The 15,268-nt window shown below is 46.5% G+C and overlaps 1 protein-coding gene across 1 annotated transcript in view; it reads right to left on the bottom strand.

The window, feature by feature from the left end:
* adgrg6 (adhesion G protein-coupled receptor G6) overlaps positions 1-15,268 on the bottom strand; it is a 43,862-nt gene that overhangs the window by 23,196 nt on the left and 5,398 nt on the right. The window contains exon 4 of the mRNA XM_042332730.1: positions 10,600-10,668. Coding sequence (XP_042188664.1) covers positions 10,600-10,668 — 69 coding nt within the window. The remainder of the gene's footprint in view (positions 1-10,599; positions 10,669-15,268) is intronic.

Here is a 15,268-nt window from a genome sequence, read left to right as displayed (position 1 = left end):
CTCTAGTCCAGTTCCTAAGCCAGGCGGGTCCAAAGTATTCCATGGCACCGTTGATGACACTACAGCCCAGCTTGGCTCATCGGTAGAGCTTGGAAGGGCCAAACAGTCACTGGGGGCAGGGAATCCTCCCATTCAGCTCTTGTTAACCCTGCAAACCAAAGCCCTAATGGGTAGGGTGTTCCTAGCTGGACAAGCCGCGGAAAGCTTGCCAGACAGTGCTTTCAATGACAAGCAGTGTGGTTTAGCTGGTTAGACTCCAACACTGAGAGAAGATCATTTATAAAACAACACAACAGGCTAATTCATAGCAGTGACGAGCACAGTGGAGAACAACGCACACTCTGGGGTCCCCGAGCCGAGTCTTATCAGGCTGTACTTAAAACTCCCTGGAATTAGGTGAGCAGCATGCGTCCCTCCAGAGAGAGAGTGCGCATTGCAATCCAATCCACAGGAATATCTATGTGTAGTTGGGCTCCATTAAACTCTCAATTTGGTTTGGATACTGTTAAGCACAGCGATGGGCTTCTGCATGTGTCTGACACCCGGCTGACTAGAAAAAAAAGCCTACACGGTACAAAATGTCCCACAAAACACATTGCCATTGTGTTGGGAGTAAAATGAATTATACACTGAGTTCAGATCATTTATAAAACTACACAAGTGGTTTATTCATAGCAGTGATGGAGACAATGGAATATCACGGTTCATATCTGAATAAGAATAATAAAGTGTTTGCTCACCGGTGGTGAGGGGGCTCGGGCTGTTAGTGCCGGGCGTGTTAGTGCTGCTCGCGATGAGGTTAGGAGACGTGACTGCTGGCAACGAGACAGGGTAGAGCCAGGCAAGTAACGTTAGACACAACGTTCAAACACAATTATTTTGACTCAATCCCTGCACACATCCCTGGGGTGCACCCCACCACCACCCCCCACCACCCCCACACAAAATAATATCCAACCAATTTTGAGACACAGTATTTAAACCCCCCTCTCTGCCTTTCTTTTTGTCCATCCCACCCAATAATCTTCAATCAGCCTCTCTGCCCCCACGCTTATGAACTCCATCTCACAGTCCCTCCATCTTGCCCCCCACCCCCTTCGCTTGCCTCCTTGAAAGTCTGTCTCAAGACCATCCGCGCCTTCAGTCATCCTCTTACCCCTACCCTCCCTGCCCTCCACCCCTCCTGATCTCAACCCCCAGCTCGGGTCCAAATCCTTGACTGTCCAGAGCCTTGCGACATCCTCCCGAAACTTTATCAAATGCCATATGAAAATGAATATAAAAAACACTGCATATCTTACAGCAGAAAATGAAAGATAATACAGCAGTAATACGCAATACGTTACGATCGGATAATCAATATGTGAGAATATATTCACTGCGCCTGTCATACTAAAACTATGCACCCGGTTCAATTTTGCTGGAAATTCATCAACGGAATCCTGAATTAAGAAATCTCAGTGGAGCCTTCTTCTGGGAATCCATCATAAATACTGAGCTTCCTTTTTGGACCTTCCTTTTCAATTCTGTTTACGGTTAACCTCCCCCTCCCTCTACCCCCTGGCTCAGGGTCAGACTCCGCCACTGTCAAGCTCTCCAGGACCCTACCCTGCATGAAGGGCACTATATAAATGCAAGTTGTTGTTATTATTATTATTATTATTATTATTATTATTAAGAGCGGGGAATGCTTCGCTGAATATCAATTGAGTTAACGCTGCATATCAAGGACGTACGAACTTCTTAACTAAGAAAACCGTTAAGAAACACTGTAAAATTGTTCCTGTGACAATGCAGTGAGACCTATAATTCAAGTCGACAAAATTTGCATGATCGGTGACCTCACTGGTCAGAAAGCGGGAACACTTTCAGGTCATCACATCGCCGATGACCTAATTTCCTGCACACTGTGATGACCGGGAAGTCGGCCATTTTATAATGCGTGGGGAGCCCTCCAGTCCGTCCTCTGTGTCCCCAGAGCCCTCCCCCCTCTTATAATGTAAACACTTACAACAGAGCTTTACTGTAGGTACTACACAGTATAAATGATCCGCAACATATTACCACAGACTTAGGATAAACTAATTGGATGAGTTGTTATCTTATCAACACAATGACTTTATTCAGAACAGACTGATGATTATGACAAATTATCACGGTCCACATCTGAGCATAAAACTCCCCCCCACCTCCTCCAGCAATGCACTGGAGGGTCAGCCCTGGATTATCAGCTCTGAGTCACAATATGTGAGCTTGAACCCTCAACCATCTGACCCATAGACCAGAGCGCTTGGTCAACAGATTGAACCAGGACGGCACCGAATTTTGCGATATCCCTTCTAAATTAAGAAACCTGAGTGACCTGTTTACTGTATCTGTTTGTACGGCACATTTGGCCCAATGTCAAACAGCGTCAGACAGCAATAAACAAGAAAACAGGACAATGGATAATACTGCTAAATCATCTGGGTTCAGGGAGTTGGGATCAAGAGGGGTGGAGGGCAAGGAGGGCGGGGGTAGGAGAGTGACTGAAGATGCGATCGAAGAGGAGGATCTGGAGATGGGCCTTGAAGGAGGCAAAGGAGGGATTGTGGGATGGAGTTCAAAAAGTGGAGGGCAGAGAGGCTGAAGGCTCGACCGTCAATGGTGGGGCAGGCCGGGCGGGGGAACGTGGAGAGTCCACTGAACTCTAACCTCTGGGGGATTAGGAGCCAGTGGAGCATTCTCAGACTCTAGTCGGATTGCATACAGTTCTGGTCACCGTGACATAAGGGGCTACCCAGGCTCTATAGACTGTGCAGAGGAGAGCAACAAGGATGACCTCCAGTGTCACGGGACTGAGCTATGAGCAGCGACTAGACAAGCCGGGGCTCTTCAGTCTTGAGAGAAGATGACTCAGAAAAGAGAAATACAAATTTACACTTAAGCAAGATACCCATAACCTACACCATAAAAAATGTCCCACAAAACACATCACCATTGTGTTGGGAGTGAAATGAATTATACACTGAGTTCAGATCATTTATAAAACTACACAAGGGGTTTATTCAGAGCAGACAATGGGATAACACGGTTCATATCTGAGCAGGATGAATAAAGCGGTTTGCTTACCAGTGGTGAGGGGGCTCGGGCTGTTAGTGCTGGGCATGTTAGTGCTGCTCACAATGAGGTTAGGAGATGTGATCGCTGGCAACGAGACAGGGAAGAGCCAGGCAGTTAGAGTTAGACAGAACGTTCAAACACAATTACTCCGACTCGGTCCCAATACACATCCCTGGGGCCTCACACCCCCCACACCCCCCCACCAAATAATAGCAATCAATTTGAGACACAGTATTGAATCCCTTGTCTCTGCCTTCCTCTTGTCTACCTTCAATACTAGCTGCCTCATTTTCCCAACTGTACTCTCATATGGCACCTTAGCAAATCCACATATATACTGCACACATGTTGTATTCTAGAGAGGATTTTGAGGAACAACCAGATAGGAGCTTGGTTATAATAATAATAATCCTTGCATTTTATACAGTGCCTTATCATATCGTTGAGACATCTCAAAGCACTATATTGACGATATTTTATGGGGAGAAACACAGCAGCCAACTGTGCACAGCAGTGTCCCACAAACAGTCGTGGATTGAGTGATCACATTTTTTTATATTGCGCATTATTTTCCCCAGAAAGCGATCGGCCAATCGACTAACAAGCACGTACCTACTTACTGCTAGGTAAACAGAGACATGTGGAGTAAAGAAACTTGCCTAAGATTTCGCTCCACCCAGGAACCCTCTCGCTTGTGAGGTAAACGCACAAATCACTATGCTACCAGACTGCACAAGTCATTATAATAATAATAATAATCCTTGCATTTGATATAGCGCTTTTCACGTCGGGAGGACGTCCCAAAGCGCTTCACAGAATATACTGTAAAGTGAATTGACTGTATATTTGTGGGCGAACGCGGCAGCCAATTGCGCACAGCAATGTCCCACAAACAGTCGTAGATTGAAAATGACCAATTTATTATTGTTTTTGGTTTTGGAGGATTATTATTAGGCTCTGTGTGGAGTAAGGAAACTTGCCCAAGGTTTCACCCTCTGCCTGGAATTGAACTCAGGTCTCTCACTTGCAAAGCGAGTGCTCAAACCACTGAGCTACAGGACTCCACATTGCCATGAAAATAAGGTTAAGCAGGCCAGTCAATGACTAAAGATGGATGGGTGTGTCTCTCCCACCCCCGTCCCAAATGATTTGGGTTTATTCCCTTAAGAAGGAAGGCTTTCAGATTGTAGAGCTCAGATCATGGGAAGTACACCTCAGTAGGTGGACACTTGACTCACCGAGACTGAGCTGGTGCGAGCCCCTTCAGCGGCGCTGTCTACTCTAATTGACTGCTCTGGGCACTGAAGAGAGAGACAGCCCAACGTCATCTAACATGACCTTGAATCTTACTCCTCAACCACATCATAATAATCCTACATTTGGTACTGCGCCTTTCACATCGGGAGGACGTCTCAAAGCATTTCACAGGGTACACGGTAAAGCACAGTGACTGTATATTTTGTTGGCAGCTAATTTGTACACAGCAACGTCCCACAAACAGGTGTTAAGTGAGTGACCGATTTTATTTGGAGGTGACTTGTTGGCCAGGACACCAGGAGAGAAATTTCCTTCTCTTCTTTCAAATAGTGCCATGGGATCTTTAAAGTCCACCTGAACAGGCAACGGGACCTTAGTTTAATGTTTCAAGTGAAGGACGGCATCTCTGACAATTCAACACTCCCCCCAGCACTGGACTGGAGCATCAACTTAGACCAGGATAGTCCAACATTTTTGCTGCTGAGAGCCGAAATTTGGATTTGAGAAGCATCCGCGGGCCAATATTTTAATATTTTCATTTAATAATTTCATATTTTAATTTAATAATCTCAATATTTTATCCTGATTGGCCAGTGACAGTCTCCTGATGGGCCAATCCAGTAACCGAGTGGAGCCCGAGCCCCGGGTGACCGTCTCCTGATTGACTCGGAGTCTGCATCACCTTTATTTGCTCATCGGACAATTATGTTAGAAATGGTTCGTCGGCCAGATGAGATCACACACACACACACACACACATACCCGGGCCGGATGTGGCCCGCAGGCCGCTAGTTGGAACACCCGTGTCTAATTATTGGGTTTAAAGGCCCAACATAGGGCCTGAACCCACAACCTTCAGACTCCGAGCCCTACCAACGGAGCTACACAGTCCTGAACTGGCTGCTGCTATGATGGAATCTCCAATCGGGTCCATAGAACCCAGGATGGTACTCGCTCCTCCACTGGGAGCGGGTGTATCATAGATCATAGAATTAAACAGCACAAAAGGAGGCCATTTGGCCCATCGTGTCTGTTCCGGCTCTTTGAAAAGACCTTTCCAATTCAATCCCACTCCCCCGCTCTCTTCTCCCCATAGCTCTGCAAACTTGTCCTCCCAAATAATTATCTACTTCTCTCTTAAAAGTTGTTATTGAATCGACTTCCACCGGCCTTTCAGGCAATGCTTTCCAGATCCCAACAATTCGCCTTGTGAAAACATTTCTCCTCACGTCTCCTCTGTTTCTTTTAACAACTATTTTAAATCAGTGTCCTCAGGTTACCAACCCAGCCGCCAGTGGAAATAGTTTCTCCTTGTTCACCCTATTTAATCCCCTCATAATTTTGAAAACTATTAAGTCTCCTCTTAACCTTCTCTGCTACAAGGAGAATAATCCCGGCTTCTCCGGCCTCTCCTGATAACTGAAGTCCCTCATTCCTGGTACCATCCTGGGAAATCTCCTTTGTACCCTCTCCAATGCCTTGACATCCTTCCTAAACTGTGGGGCCCAGAACTGAACACAGTCTCTCGCTGAGGCCTAACCAGTGTTTTATATAAAGGTTCATTATAACTTCCTGACTATCGTATTCTATGCACTATTTATAAAACCTTATATCCTTTATGCTTTTTTAACAGCTTTATCTACCTGTCCTGCCACCTCCAAAGATTTACTGATATGAACCCCCAGGTCTCTCTATTCCTTCACCCCTTTAAGATTGTACCATCAGCTTATATTGCCTCTCCTCATTCTTCCTCCCAAAATTCATCACTTCGCATTTCTCCACATTAAACTTAATCTGCCACGTGTCGGCCCATGTTACCAGTCTGTCTATGGCCATTTGCAGTCGGTTACTATCCTCCTCACTGTTTACTACTTTTCCTAACTTAGTATCATCTATAAACTTGGAAATTGCACTCCCTATACCCAAGTCCAGGTCATTTATATAGATCAAAAACATACTGCACACTTCCCTCCAGACAGGAAAACAACCGTTCACCACCAGTCTCTGCTTTCTGTCTCCCCGCCAGTTCTGTATCCACGCTGTCACTGTCACCTTAATACCATGGGTTTCTATTTTGCTACAAGTCTCTTACGTGGCACTTTATCAAACTCCTTTTGAAAGTCCACATAAACTACATCAATTGCACTACCTTCATCCACCCTCTCCGTTACTTCATCAAAAAATTCTATGAGATTTGCTAGACATGATTTGCGTTTAACAAATCCATGTTGGCTACAACCACAACTTGGCTTCATATAGCGCCCTCCACGCCGGACAGCGCCTCAGAGCGCTTTACAGTAATGGATCCCGGCGCTGAGCCAGGGGGAGGGGGAGGAAGGTGACCAAAGGCGCGGCTGTCCTTTATTAACCCATATTTTTCAAAGTGAAAATTTATTTTGTCCCGGGTTATTGTCTCTAGAAGTTTCCCCTTTGCTGACGTTAGGCTGACTGGCCTGTAGTTCCCGCGTTTATCCTTCTATCCCTTTTGTAAAGGGGAGTAACATTTGCAACCCTTCAGTCCTCTGGCACCCCCCAGGTGTCCACAGAGGATTGAAAGATTGTGTCTAGAGCCTCCGTTAGTTCGACCTTTGCTTCCTTCAGTAACCTACGATGCATCTTGTCCTGACTGGGTGAATTATCTACCTTGAACACCGACAAACCTTTTTAGTATCTCCTCTTGGTTTATTCTTATCTTATCCAATTTCTCTCCCCTCTCCTCCAATACTGTGGCATTGGCTGCATTCTCTTCTTTTGTGAAGACGGATGCAAAGTACTCATTCAGTACAGCAGCCATGCCCTCTGCCTCCACGAAGATTTTCTCTTTGGTCCCTAATTGGACCCACCCTACTTTTGACTAACCTTTTATTCTTTATATGCTTATAATACCTTAGGGTTCCCTTGTATTTTACCCGCTAATCTTTTCTCATACAATCTCTTTGCCCCTCTTATTTCCTTTTTCAGTTCTCCTCCTTACTTTCTATATTCTATTTGTGACATGCGAAGGATGGCACCTCCGACAATGCAACCCTCCCCCCCCCCCAGCACTGCAATGGAGTGTCATCCTAGATTATGTGCATTCCAAGTCCCAATATGGGGTTTGAACTCCCAACCTTCTGACTCAGAGAGTGCTACCAAGAGTTTCAAAGCGCTTCATCATCTGAAATTTCAAAATGCAGTGCTTCACATGCTTCACTCCACTGTAAAGTGGATTGACTGTGTATTTTGTGGGTAAAATGATGTACCAGAGCTGTGGGCGGAAGAGAGTTGATATGCAATGCTCCCAAACTGACGCTCTCTCTGTTAAACACTGGTGCCTTCAGTGAGTCTGCCAGCCCTTGACTGGCAACTTTCCCAGTCTTTCTTGCCTGAAGTGGCTCATTAATTAAGCTTAATTTACGTCCATTCTCTGTGCCTGTCTGTTTTGACCCCATTTCACACAGAGCCATTGTGCAGAGACAGATTTGTGGTAACCCGTTGATTGACTGGGCCTCTTGCTTTCACAATCGCTTCTTTGAATGCGGAGACAAGACCAGCACAAGGGATGCCCAGATTGCTACAACTCTATAATGTTCTGCTTTGGCGGTCTGTAATCCCAATCACTGTGTTATAATGGGCCAAAGTTCAAAATGGCTGCCACGCTATCACTTCCTGTGTTAATGGCTGACTCCATGGCCTGAAAAATGGTCACCGGTGACTTGCTCCTTTTTTTTGCTCAGCCGGGTGTCTGACACATGCGGAAACCCATCGCCAGGCTTAAGAGTATCCAAAACAAGCTGAGAATTCCATGCTTCCCACCTACACATGGAAATCCCAGAGATAGATTGTTGGAATGGAATGTGCTCTCTTTCCCTGGAGGCGTTCGCCCACAAATATACAGTCAATTCACTTTACAGTGTGTTCTGTGAAGCGCTTTGGGACGTCCTCCCGACGTGAAAAGCGCTATATCAAATGCAAGGATTATTATTATTATTATTATTATAGGGATGCATTCCTGCTGATCTAATTCCGGAGAGCATTAGGCGCACGTTGGCAAGAGCGAAGGTTGGTTCTGTGTGAAATGGGGACCCCAGAGTGTGTGTTGGGGGTAATAAGAAAAGGATGAGAATTTGGACCTCAATCCACTGGTGATGGAGTGCTTGTGGGGCCGAGCTAGAATAGGGATGTTAGGCTCGTGGAGGGCACGGACCTCAGAGATCAACAAGAGAGAACAGTGTGTTTGGGAGGTATTTCTGTTACAAAGCAGTGACGTGCATGTGGAACGGACGACCAGCATAGGATGTGCAACAAGGAACAAGGAACCACAAAGGGTTTCAGAAAGGAACCAGTAGGTTTATTGGAACCGCAGACACATCAAAGGAATCTTTTGGAAAGTAATATGACTCTTGGATGGAGCAATTGTCTACACTGAAACTGGTACAGGGGGATATGACGTGTGGGTGAATACGCCAAATCACTTGAGTTCAGATTCCCCAGATGTCACACTCAAGCTATTTAATGCTCTGGTCAGGGCACACCTAAGAGAACTGCATATTTCCTCTGGTGGGGGAAAGCAGAACAAATAACAATAACAGTATAATCTTAAAATTAGAGCTTGGCCATTTAGGAGTGAAATCAGGAAGTATTTTGTCACGCAAAGGGTAGTGGAAATCTGGAACTTTCTCCCCCAAAATGCTGTGGAGTCTGGATCCATTCACATTTTAAAGACTGAAGTGGACAGATTTTTGTCCGGTCAGAGTGTCAAGGAATATGGGGCAAAGGCTGGAATTGAGGTACAGATCAGCTATGATATAATAGAATAGCGGAACAGACTCGAGGGGCTGAATGGTCTACCCCTGTTTCTATGTTCCTCTTTATACAGTTCTAGTTAGTCCAACATAAGGGGCTGCACAGGCTTTAGAGACAGTGCAGAGTAGAGCAACAAGGCTGATGCCCAGTGCTAAAGGAATGAGCTATGCCTATGAACAAGAAATGAGCTATTAGACCAGGGATCTTCAGTCCTGAGAGAAGACGACTCAGAGAAGAGAAATAGAACTACAAATTTACATTTAAACAGCGCCTTTCACGTCAGGAGGATGTCCAAAGGTGCTCAAAACAATCCTGGCTTGACACCTGAGCTGGGGGTGGGAGCCTAGGAAGGTGGCCAGGGGAAAGATGATAAAAGTGCAGTCACAGAGGTAATTTTTCAGGCGGACTTTGACTGAGGTGAGGTAGGGAAAGAGTTAGAGACTTTGGAATGGAGTTCCAGAGAATGGGGGAAGGTAGAGTGAAATCGTGGCCACCGATGGTTGGGCGTGGGGTGTAGGGCAGGGGACGTGAAGTATGTTGATGCCCAGCTGAGCAAAGGCAGGGTCCATATGTCTGAGTTGAGGAGATCCCAGAGGTAGATTGACGCGAGACCGTAGAGGGATTTCAAGGTGAGGACAAGAATCTTGAATTGCTGGGGGAAGGAGAGTCAGTGTTGCCATTGATAGGCACACAGATCCAAGTCCAGGACAGGAAACGGTGTGCGCAATTCAACCCACAACCTTCTGACTCCGACATGAAAGTGGCAGCAAATGAGCCAGGCTGACACCTTTCGTCCACATAAACATACAGTTAGTTCACTTTACAGTATATTCTGTGAAGCACTTTGAGACGTCTCAACACGTGATATCGCTCTAGATCAAATGCAAGGATTATAATTATTATAAGAAGTCACCATTTAGTCCTCACTTTGCCTTTAATTAAAGGGATTAGTTGCCTCCAAAGACATACCACTAGACATACACAGAGACAGAGAAACTTCTGACACAGTAGGAGGCCATTTGCCCCATTGTATCAGTATTGGTGTTTGTCCTTACAATGAAGCCATCCATCCTAATCCCAATTCCGTGCTCTTTCAACACAAACTCGAATACCCTACTTCCCTCTATTCTAATCTGATTCCTGTTTATGCCCCAATCAACTCTGCTCCACTCCTGGCAAATCAACCCACATCCCACAAGCCTCTAGACAAAAAATAGCTTCCTAACTTCCTGTTTCTCACTCCGAGTTACAATCATAAACTCATGTCCTAATATCCACCAATCGCCAACCTGTGGCAAAAGTTTCTCCTCTCAAGCCCATTCACTATCTACATCATGTCATCCCGCAACCCTCTCTTTTCTGATGGAAGAAGAGCCCTGGACTTCTCCAGCCTCTTTTAGCAGCTCTATCCTCACTGCGACATCAATGGAGCCGTCACAAACACATGGATCCTACCTTGACACACCGATCCAGTGGGAGAGCAGGAGGTGGGTGTTGTCACAGGCTGGGTCACCAAGGAACTGGCTGAAATGACATGAGAGACGTATGTTAGTTGACAAGAACACTTCAGAGACACCTAGACATTTTCAACACAAAATGGAGACCATTTGACCCTACAGTTTTCAATAACTCTACGACCGTCACCTTAAAAACTCCACATTGAATCTGTATCCACATTGACCCTACTTTTGATGGTTAGCGCTCTTGCCTCGCAAGCGAGTGGATCTGGATTCAATTCCCAGGCAAGCAAAACATTAGGCATGTTTTCTTAATCCACACACCTTTGTTTACTTCGCAGTAAGTCGGAACCCAATTGTTAGTGGCTTAGTGAATCACTTTCCGTGGGCAAAAATCCCTATTGTTTGTGAGACACTCGCCCGCAAAATACACAGTCAATCCACTTGACAATATATTCTGTGAAGGGGTTTGAGTCGTCTCAATGTTGTGATAAGGCACTATATCAAATGCAACGATTATTATTACTTACTCGGGGAGGGGAGGAAGGGGGAAATATTTTTGATTTTTGTTAGGTACGGGTATTAAGAGATATGGGCAAAGGCAGAATATTTGGAGTTGAGGTACAGATCAGCCATGGTCTTATAGAATGGCGGAACACGCTCGAGAGGCTGAATGTCCTACTCCTTGTTCCTATGAATAATGGCACCTAATGGCTGATAATTTAATATCAGCAATAGTGTTGAAACACCACACATTTTATCCCACAGTCAAAAAACTCTCAGCGATTTGTTCAGTGGAATAACTTGCGTAGCAATGTGGTGAGAAAGAATGGATTAACTTCACAGGTCCCACAGAGGATGTGAGGGAGGTAAGCGAGTTCTCCTTGGAGCTGAGCTGGCTCTAAGGTGTTCCATTTGGCAACGGAATATTGGGTTCAAGTCCATTCCCTGTGATGGTCTTGGTAATCCGGTTCCTGAGACAGGTGGGTCCACAGCACTCCAGTGTTAACTGGTTAGAGTCCAGTAGTTACCCCCAACACACACTCTGGGATCCCCCAAGCCTTGGCTCTCATCAACCTGTGACAAACCTCTCCGCAATCAGGTGAGCAGGATGCATCTCTCTCGGGAGAGAATGCACATTCCATTCCAGACACCTGGAAATTTGGAGCCCTGTAGGGTAAGTTCCCGTACTCCACACATACACATTTATAGCTCAAAAGAAGGGCAGTTGCCCAATTGTGTCTGTGCAACTCCTCTGCTTACCTAGCAGTAAGTAGGAACCCGGCTGTTAGTCGATTAGCGGATCGCTTTCTGAGGGTAATAATCCCTTCCAAATAAAATAAATAAATAAATAATAATAATAATTTGATCACTCAATCCACGACTGCCTGGGGGACATAGTTGTGTGCAATTGGCTGTCGCGTTTCGCCAACAAAATATACAGTCAATTCACTTTACAATGTGTCAATAACAACAACAACAACAAGATTCCATTTATAAAGCGCCTTTCACGTCAGGAGGACGTCCCAAGGCGCTGCACAGTTGGGTCAGGACCCGAGCAGGGGGAAATGGTCAGGGTGAGGGGAGGGAAGGGAGGGAGCGAGGAGGGGGGAAATGGTTAGGGTGAGGGGAGGGAAGGGAGGGAGCGAGGAGGGGGGAAATGGTCAGGGTGAGGGGAGGGAAGGGAGGGAGCGAGGAGGAGGGAAGAGAGTCGAGAGGGGAGCTGAAGGCTCGGTCAAAGAGAAGCGTTGCAGCATAGACAAGTGGAATTCTCAGTCTGGTTTGGATACAGTTAATTGCGGTGATGGGTTTCCAAGTATCAGACACCCAACTGACCAAAACAGGTTTTGATCCCTCTAGGTATAATCTCGCCCTTCCCATCTGCTGGGTTTGTTTGTGCAACGGTTTCCTGCGAAGGGATCGCACACCCACACCCTGGGGGAATCTGTTCTGTCACATGTCAAAAGCAGATTCCTTGCGATAATTAACATGTTCCAATCAACAGGACTGAGACCTGAACATCCATCCTGGGCCGAGTGAGTGGGTGGGAAGCGTTCAGAACTAAAGCCGTTTCTATCGTGGTTTGAAATTCTACTAATTCTAAACAGGTTACATACAATGTATTGTTGGAAGTGTCATCCTTCAGATAGGACTAGGATAAAATGTCTAGGTGGACATTAAAGATCCCACGGCACATTTGAGAAAGAAATACTACCATAGTTCACAATATATACAGTCAATTTACTTTACAGTATATCCTGTGAAGTGCTTTGAGACGGCTCAATGACTTGATAAGGTGCTATATCAAATGTAAGAATTATTATTATTAATATTATTATTATTGCCAAAAGGAAGGGAGTTTCTCACAGCTTCCTGTCCTCGGTTTCACGCCTCATCCAAAGAATGACGCCACCCCCAGCCCTACATTGGAGTGTCAGCCTAGACTCTCAGTCAACTTAAAGATCTTAATGTTGCAACACAGAGACCCTCCTGGGGAGGAATGACTCAGTCACATCTCTCTGGTTGGTCTGCGTTCCACTGCTATATCCTGAGGTATAATGATGCACTGGGGATAATGATGGCGGAGATATTGGCTGAAAAATGGACATTCATGCTTGAGTTCTCCACTCTAATTCCATTCCCCCCTCTCCCCTACTGGAGCTCTCCACTGTAATCCCCATTTCCCTGCTCTTTCCCTATTGTCTCTGTGCTGGTGCTCGCTCTCTGAAAGTAGCCACCTACATATCCATCTACAACATTCCCCGCCACCCCCGCCCCTTTGTAATGTTTGTGACTGTGATAAACATATTGACAGGGTTTGGCTTATCTAATGCCCTTTAGGACCTTCAACACCTTCGTAAGACCTCCCAGGAGCTAATTAGGTGAGTAAATCATTCTATTGCTTCAGTTGTCTTTTGTAGCAAGATGTGCTTACTCCCCTAAAGCAGCCACCTACATATCCATCTACAATATCCACCCCCCATGTTGGATGTTGTACAACTTCCATCCACCACATCCTCCAGGGCGGGGGTGGGGGTGGGAGTTCCCTTTGGAGCTAAAATGGCTTCAGCATGATGTGCTTGCCAACAACAAGAACAACAAAATTACATTTGTAAAGCACCTGTCACATTGGGAGGACGCCCCAAGGCACTGAACAGTCAGAGAACAGGACCCGAATGTGGGGGGGGGCAGGGTTGGGATGAGGGAGGGCAGAGGGGGTCGGAGGACGGCTGAAGGCATGGTCAAAAAGGAGGGTCTTCAGTCATGTCTTGAAGGAGGTAAGAGAGGGAGGGAGCAAGGTGAAGGGATTGTGGGATGGAGTTCCAAGGATGGGGCAGAAAAACTGAAAGCCCAGCTGCCGATGGTAGGGTGGGTCGGGCGGGAAACCTTAGCCTGCTAAGCAGAGGGAGCAGACAGGTTAATAGGGTGTCAGCAATTCAGAGATGTGGGTGGAGGCAAGGCCATGGAGGGCCTTGAAAGTGAGGAGAAGAATTTTGAATTCTATCCTCTGAGGGATGGGAACCCAGTGGAGCCGGGCGAGGGTGGGGGCGATGAGTTCACGGAGTCTGGAGCGGGAGAGGACACGAGCTGCAGAGTTCTGGATGATCTGCAGCTTGTGGAGGGCAGAGTTGGGGAGACCAACAAGGAGGAAGTTTCCATAGTCGAGGTGACGAATGCATGTATGAGGGTTTCAGCGGGATGAAGGGTGAGGCAGTGACGAAGGTGGGGGAAGGCTGAATGGGTCATGGCACGGGTATGCGGGAGAAAGGCATTTGAGGGTCGAACAAGGCATTCAGGTTCCTAACTGGCTTAGTGAGGTAGAATGTCCAGCAGAATGTCAGAATCAAGTTAATCTACTGTGACGGTCTCTAATCCGGTTCCTGAGCCAGGCGGGTCCGCAGTATTCCAGGGCACTGCTGATGACAGCGCAACCCAGCCTGGATCATTGACAGGACTTGGAAGGGCAGACCAGTCATTGGGGCAGGGAATCCTGCCATCCAGCTACTGCTAACCCTGCAAGCCAAAGCACTAAGGGGTAGGGTGGTCCTAGCTGAACAAGCAGCTTGACAGACAGTGCTTTCAATGGCAAGTTACGTGGTTTTAACTGGTTTAGCTGTTTAGTAAGAACTTGCAACAGCAGGCCTGTGTTTTAGTTGGTTGGACTCCAGCTGCTCCCCCAACACAGACTCTGGGGTCCCTTAAGCCGTGACTCTGGCCAACCTACGCCTAATTGGTGTCACAATAAGGTGAGCAGGATGCATCCCTCTGGGAAAGGGAGGGGGAGAGAGGTTGTACTCCATTCTGCATAAACAGAAGTTTCCATGTGTAGGTGGAACTCCCAGTAGTTTTGTTTGGAGTTTCTTAAGAACACCAATGAGTTTCCAGATGTATCTGACATCTGGCTGACCAAAATAAAAAATAATTATTCTAAATATGGCTTCAGGAGGGTGGGAACTGGGGGCTACAGCATGGAAATAGGTTATGCTGGTGTTTACACAACAACAACTTGCATTTATATAGCACCCGTGTACAACATCCAACATGGGGGGTGGGGGATGTTGTAGATGGATATGTAGGTGGCGTCTCGAAGAACATTGGTGGAGCCTGACGCCGAGCCAAGGGGACAGAGGGGGTGACCGTAAGCCCAGTCGAAGAAGAAGGTCTTT

The sequence above is a fragment of the Callorhinchus milii genome, unplaced genomic scaffold (genome assembly GCF_018977255.1).
Source record: "Callorhinchus milii isolate IMCB2004 unplaced genomic scaffold, IMCB_Cmil_1.0 Scaffold3, whole genome shotgun sequence".
Classification (NCBI taxonomy): domain Eukaryota; kingdom Metazoa; phylum Chordata; class Chondrichthyes; order Chimaeriformes; family Callorhinchidae; genus Callorhinchus; species Callorhinchus milii.
This window is presented reverse-complemented; position numbering and strand designations above follow the sequence as displayed.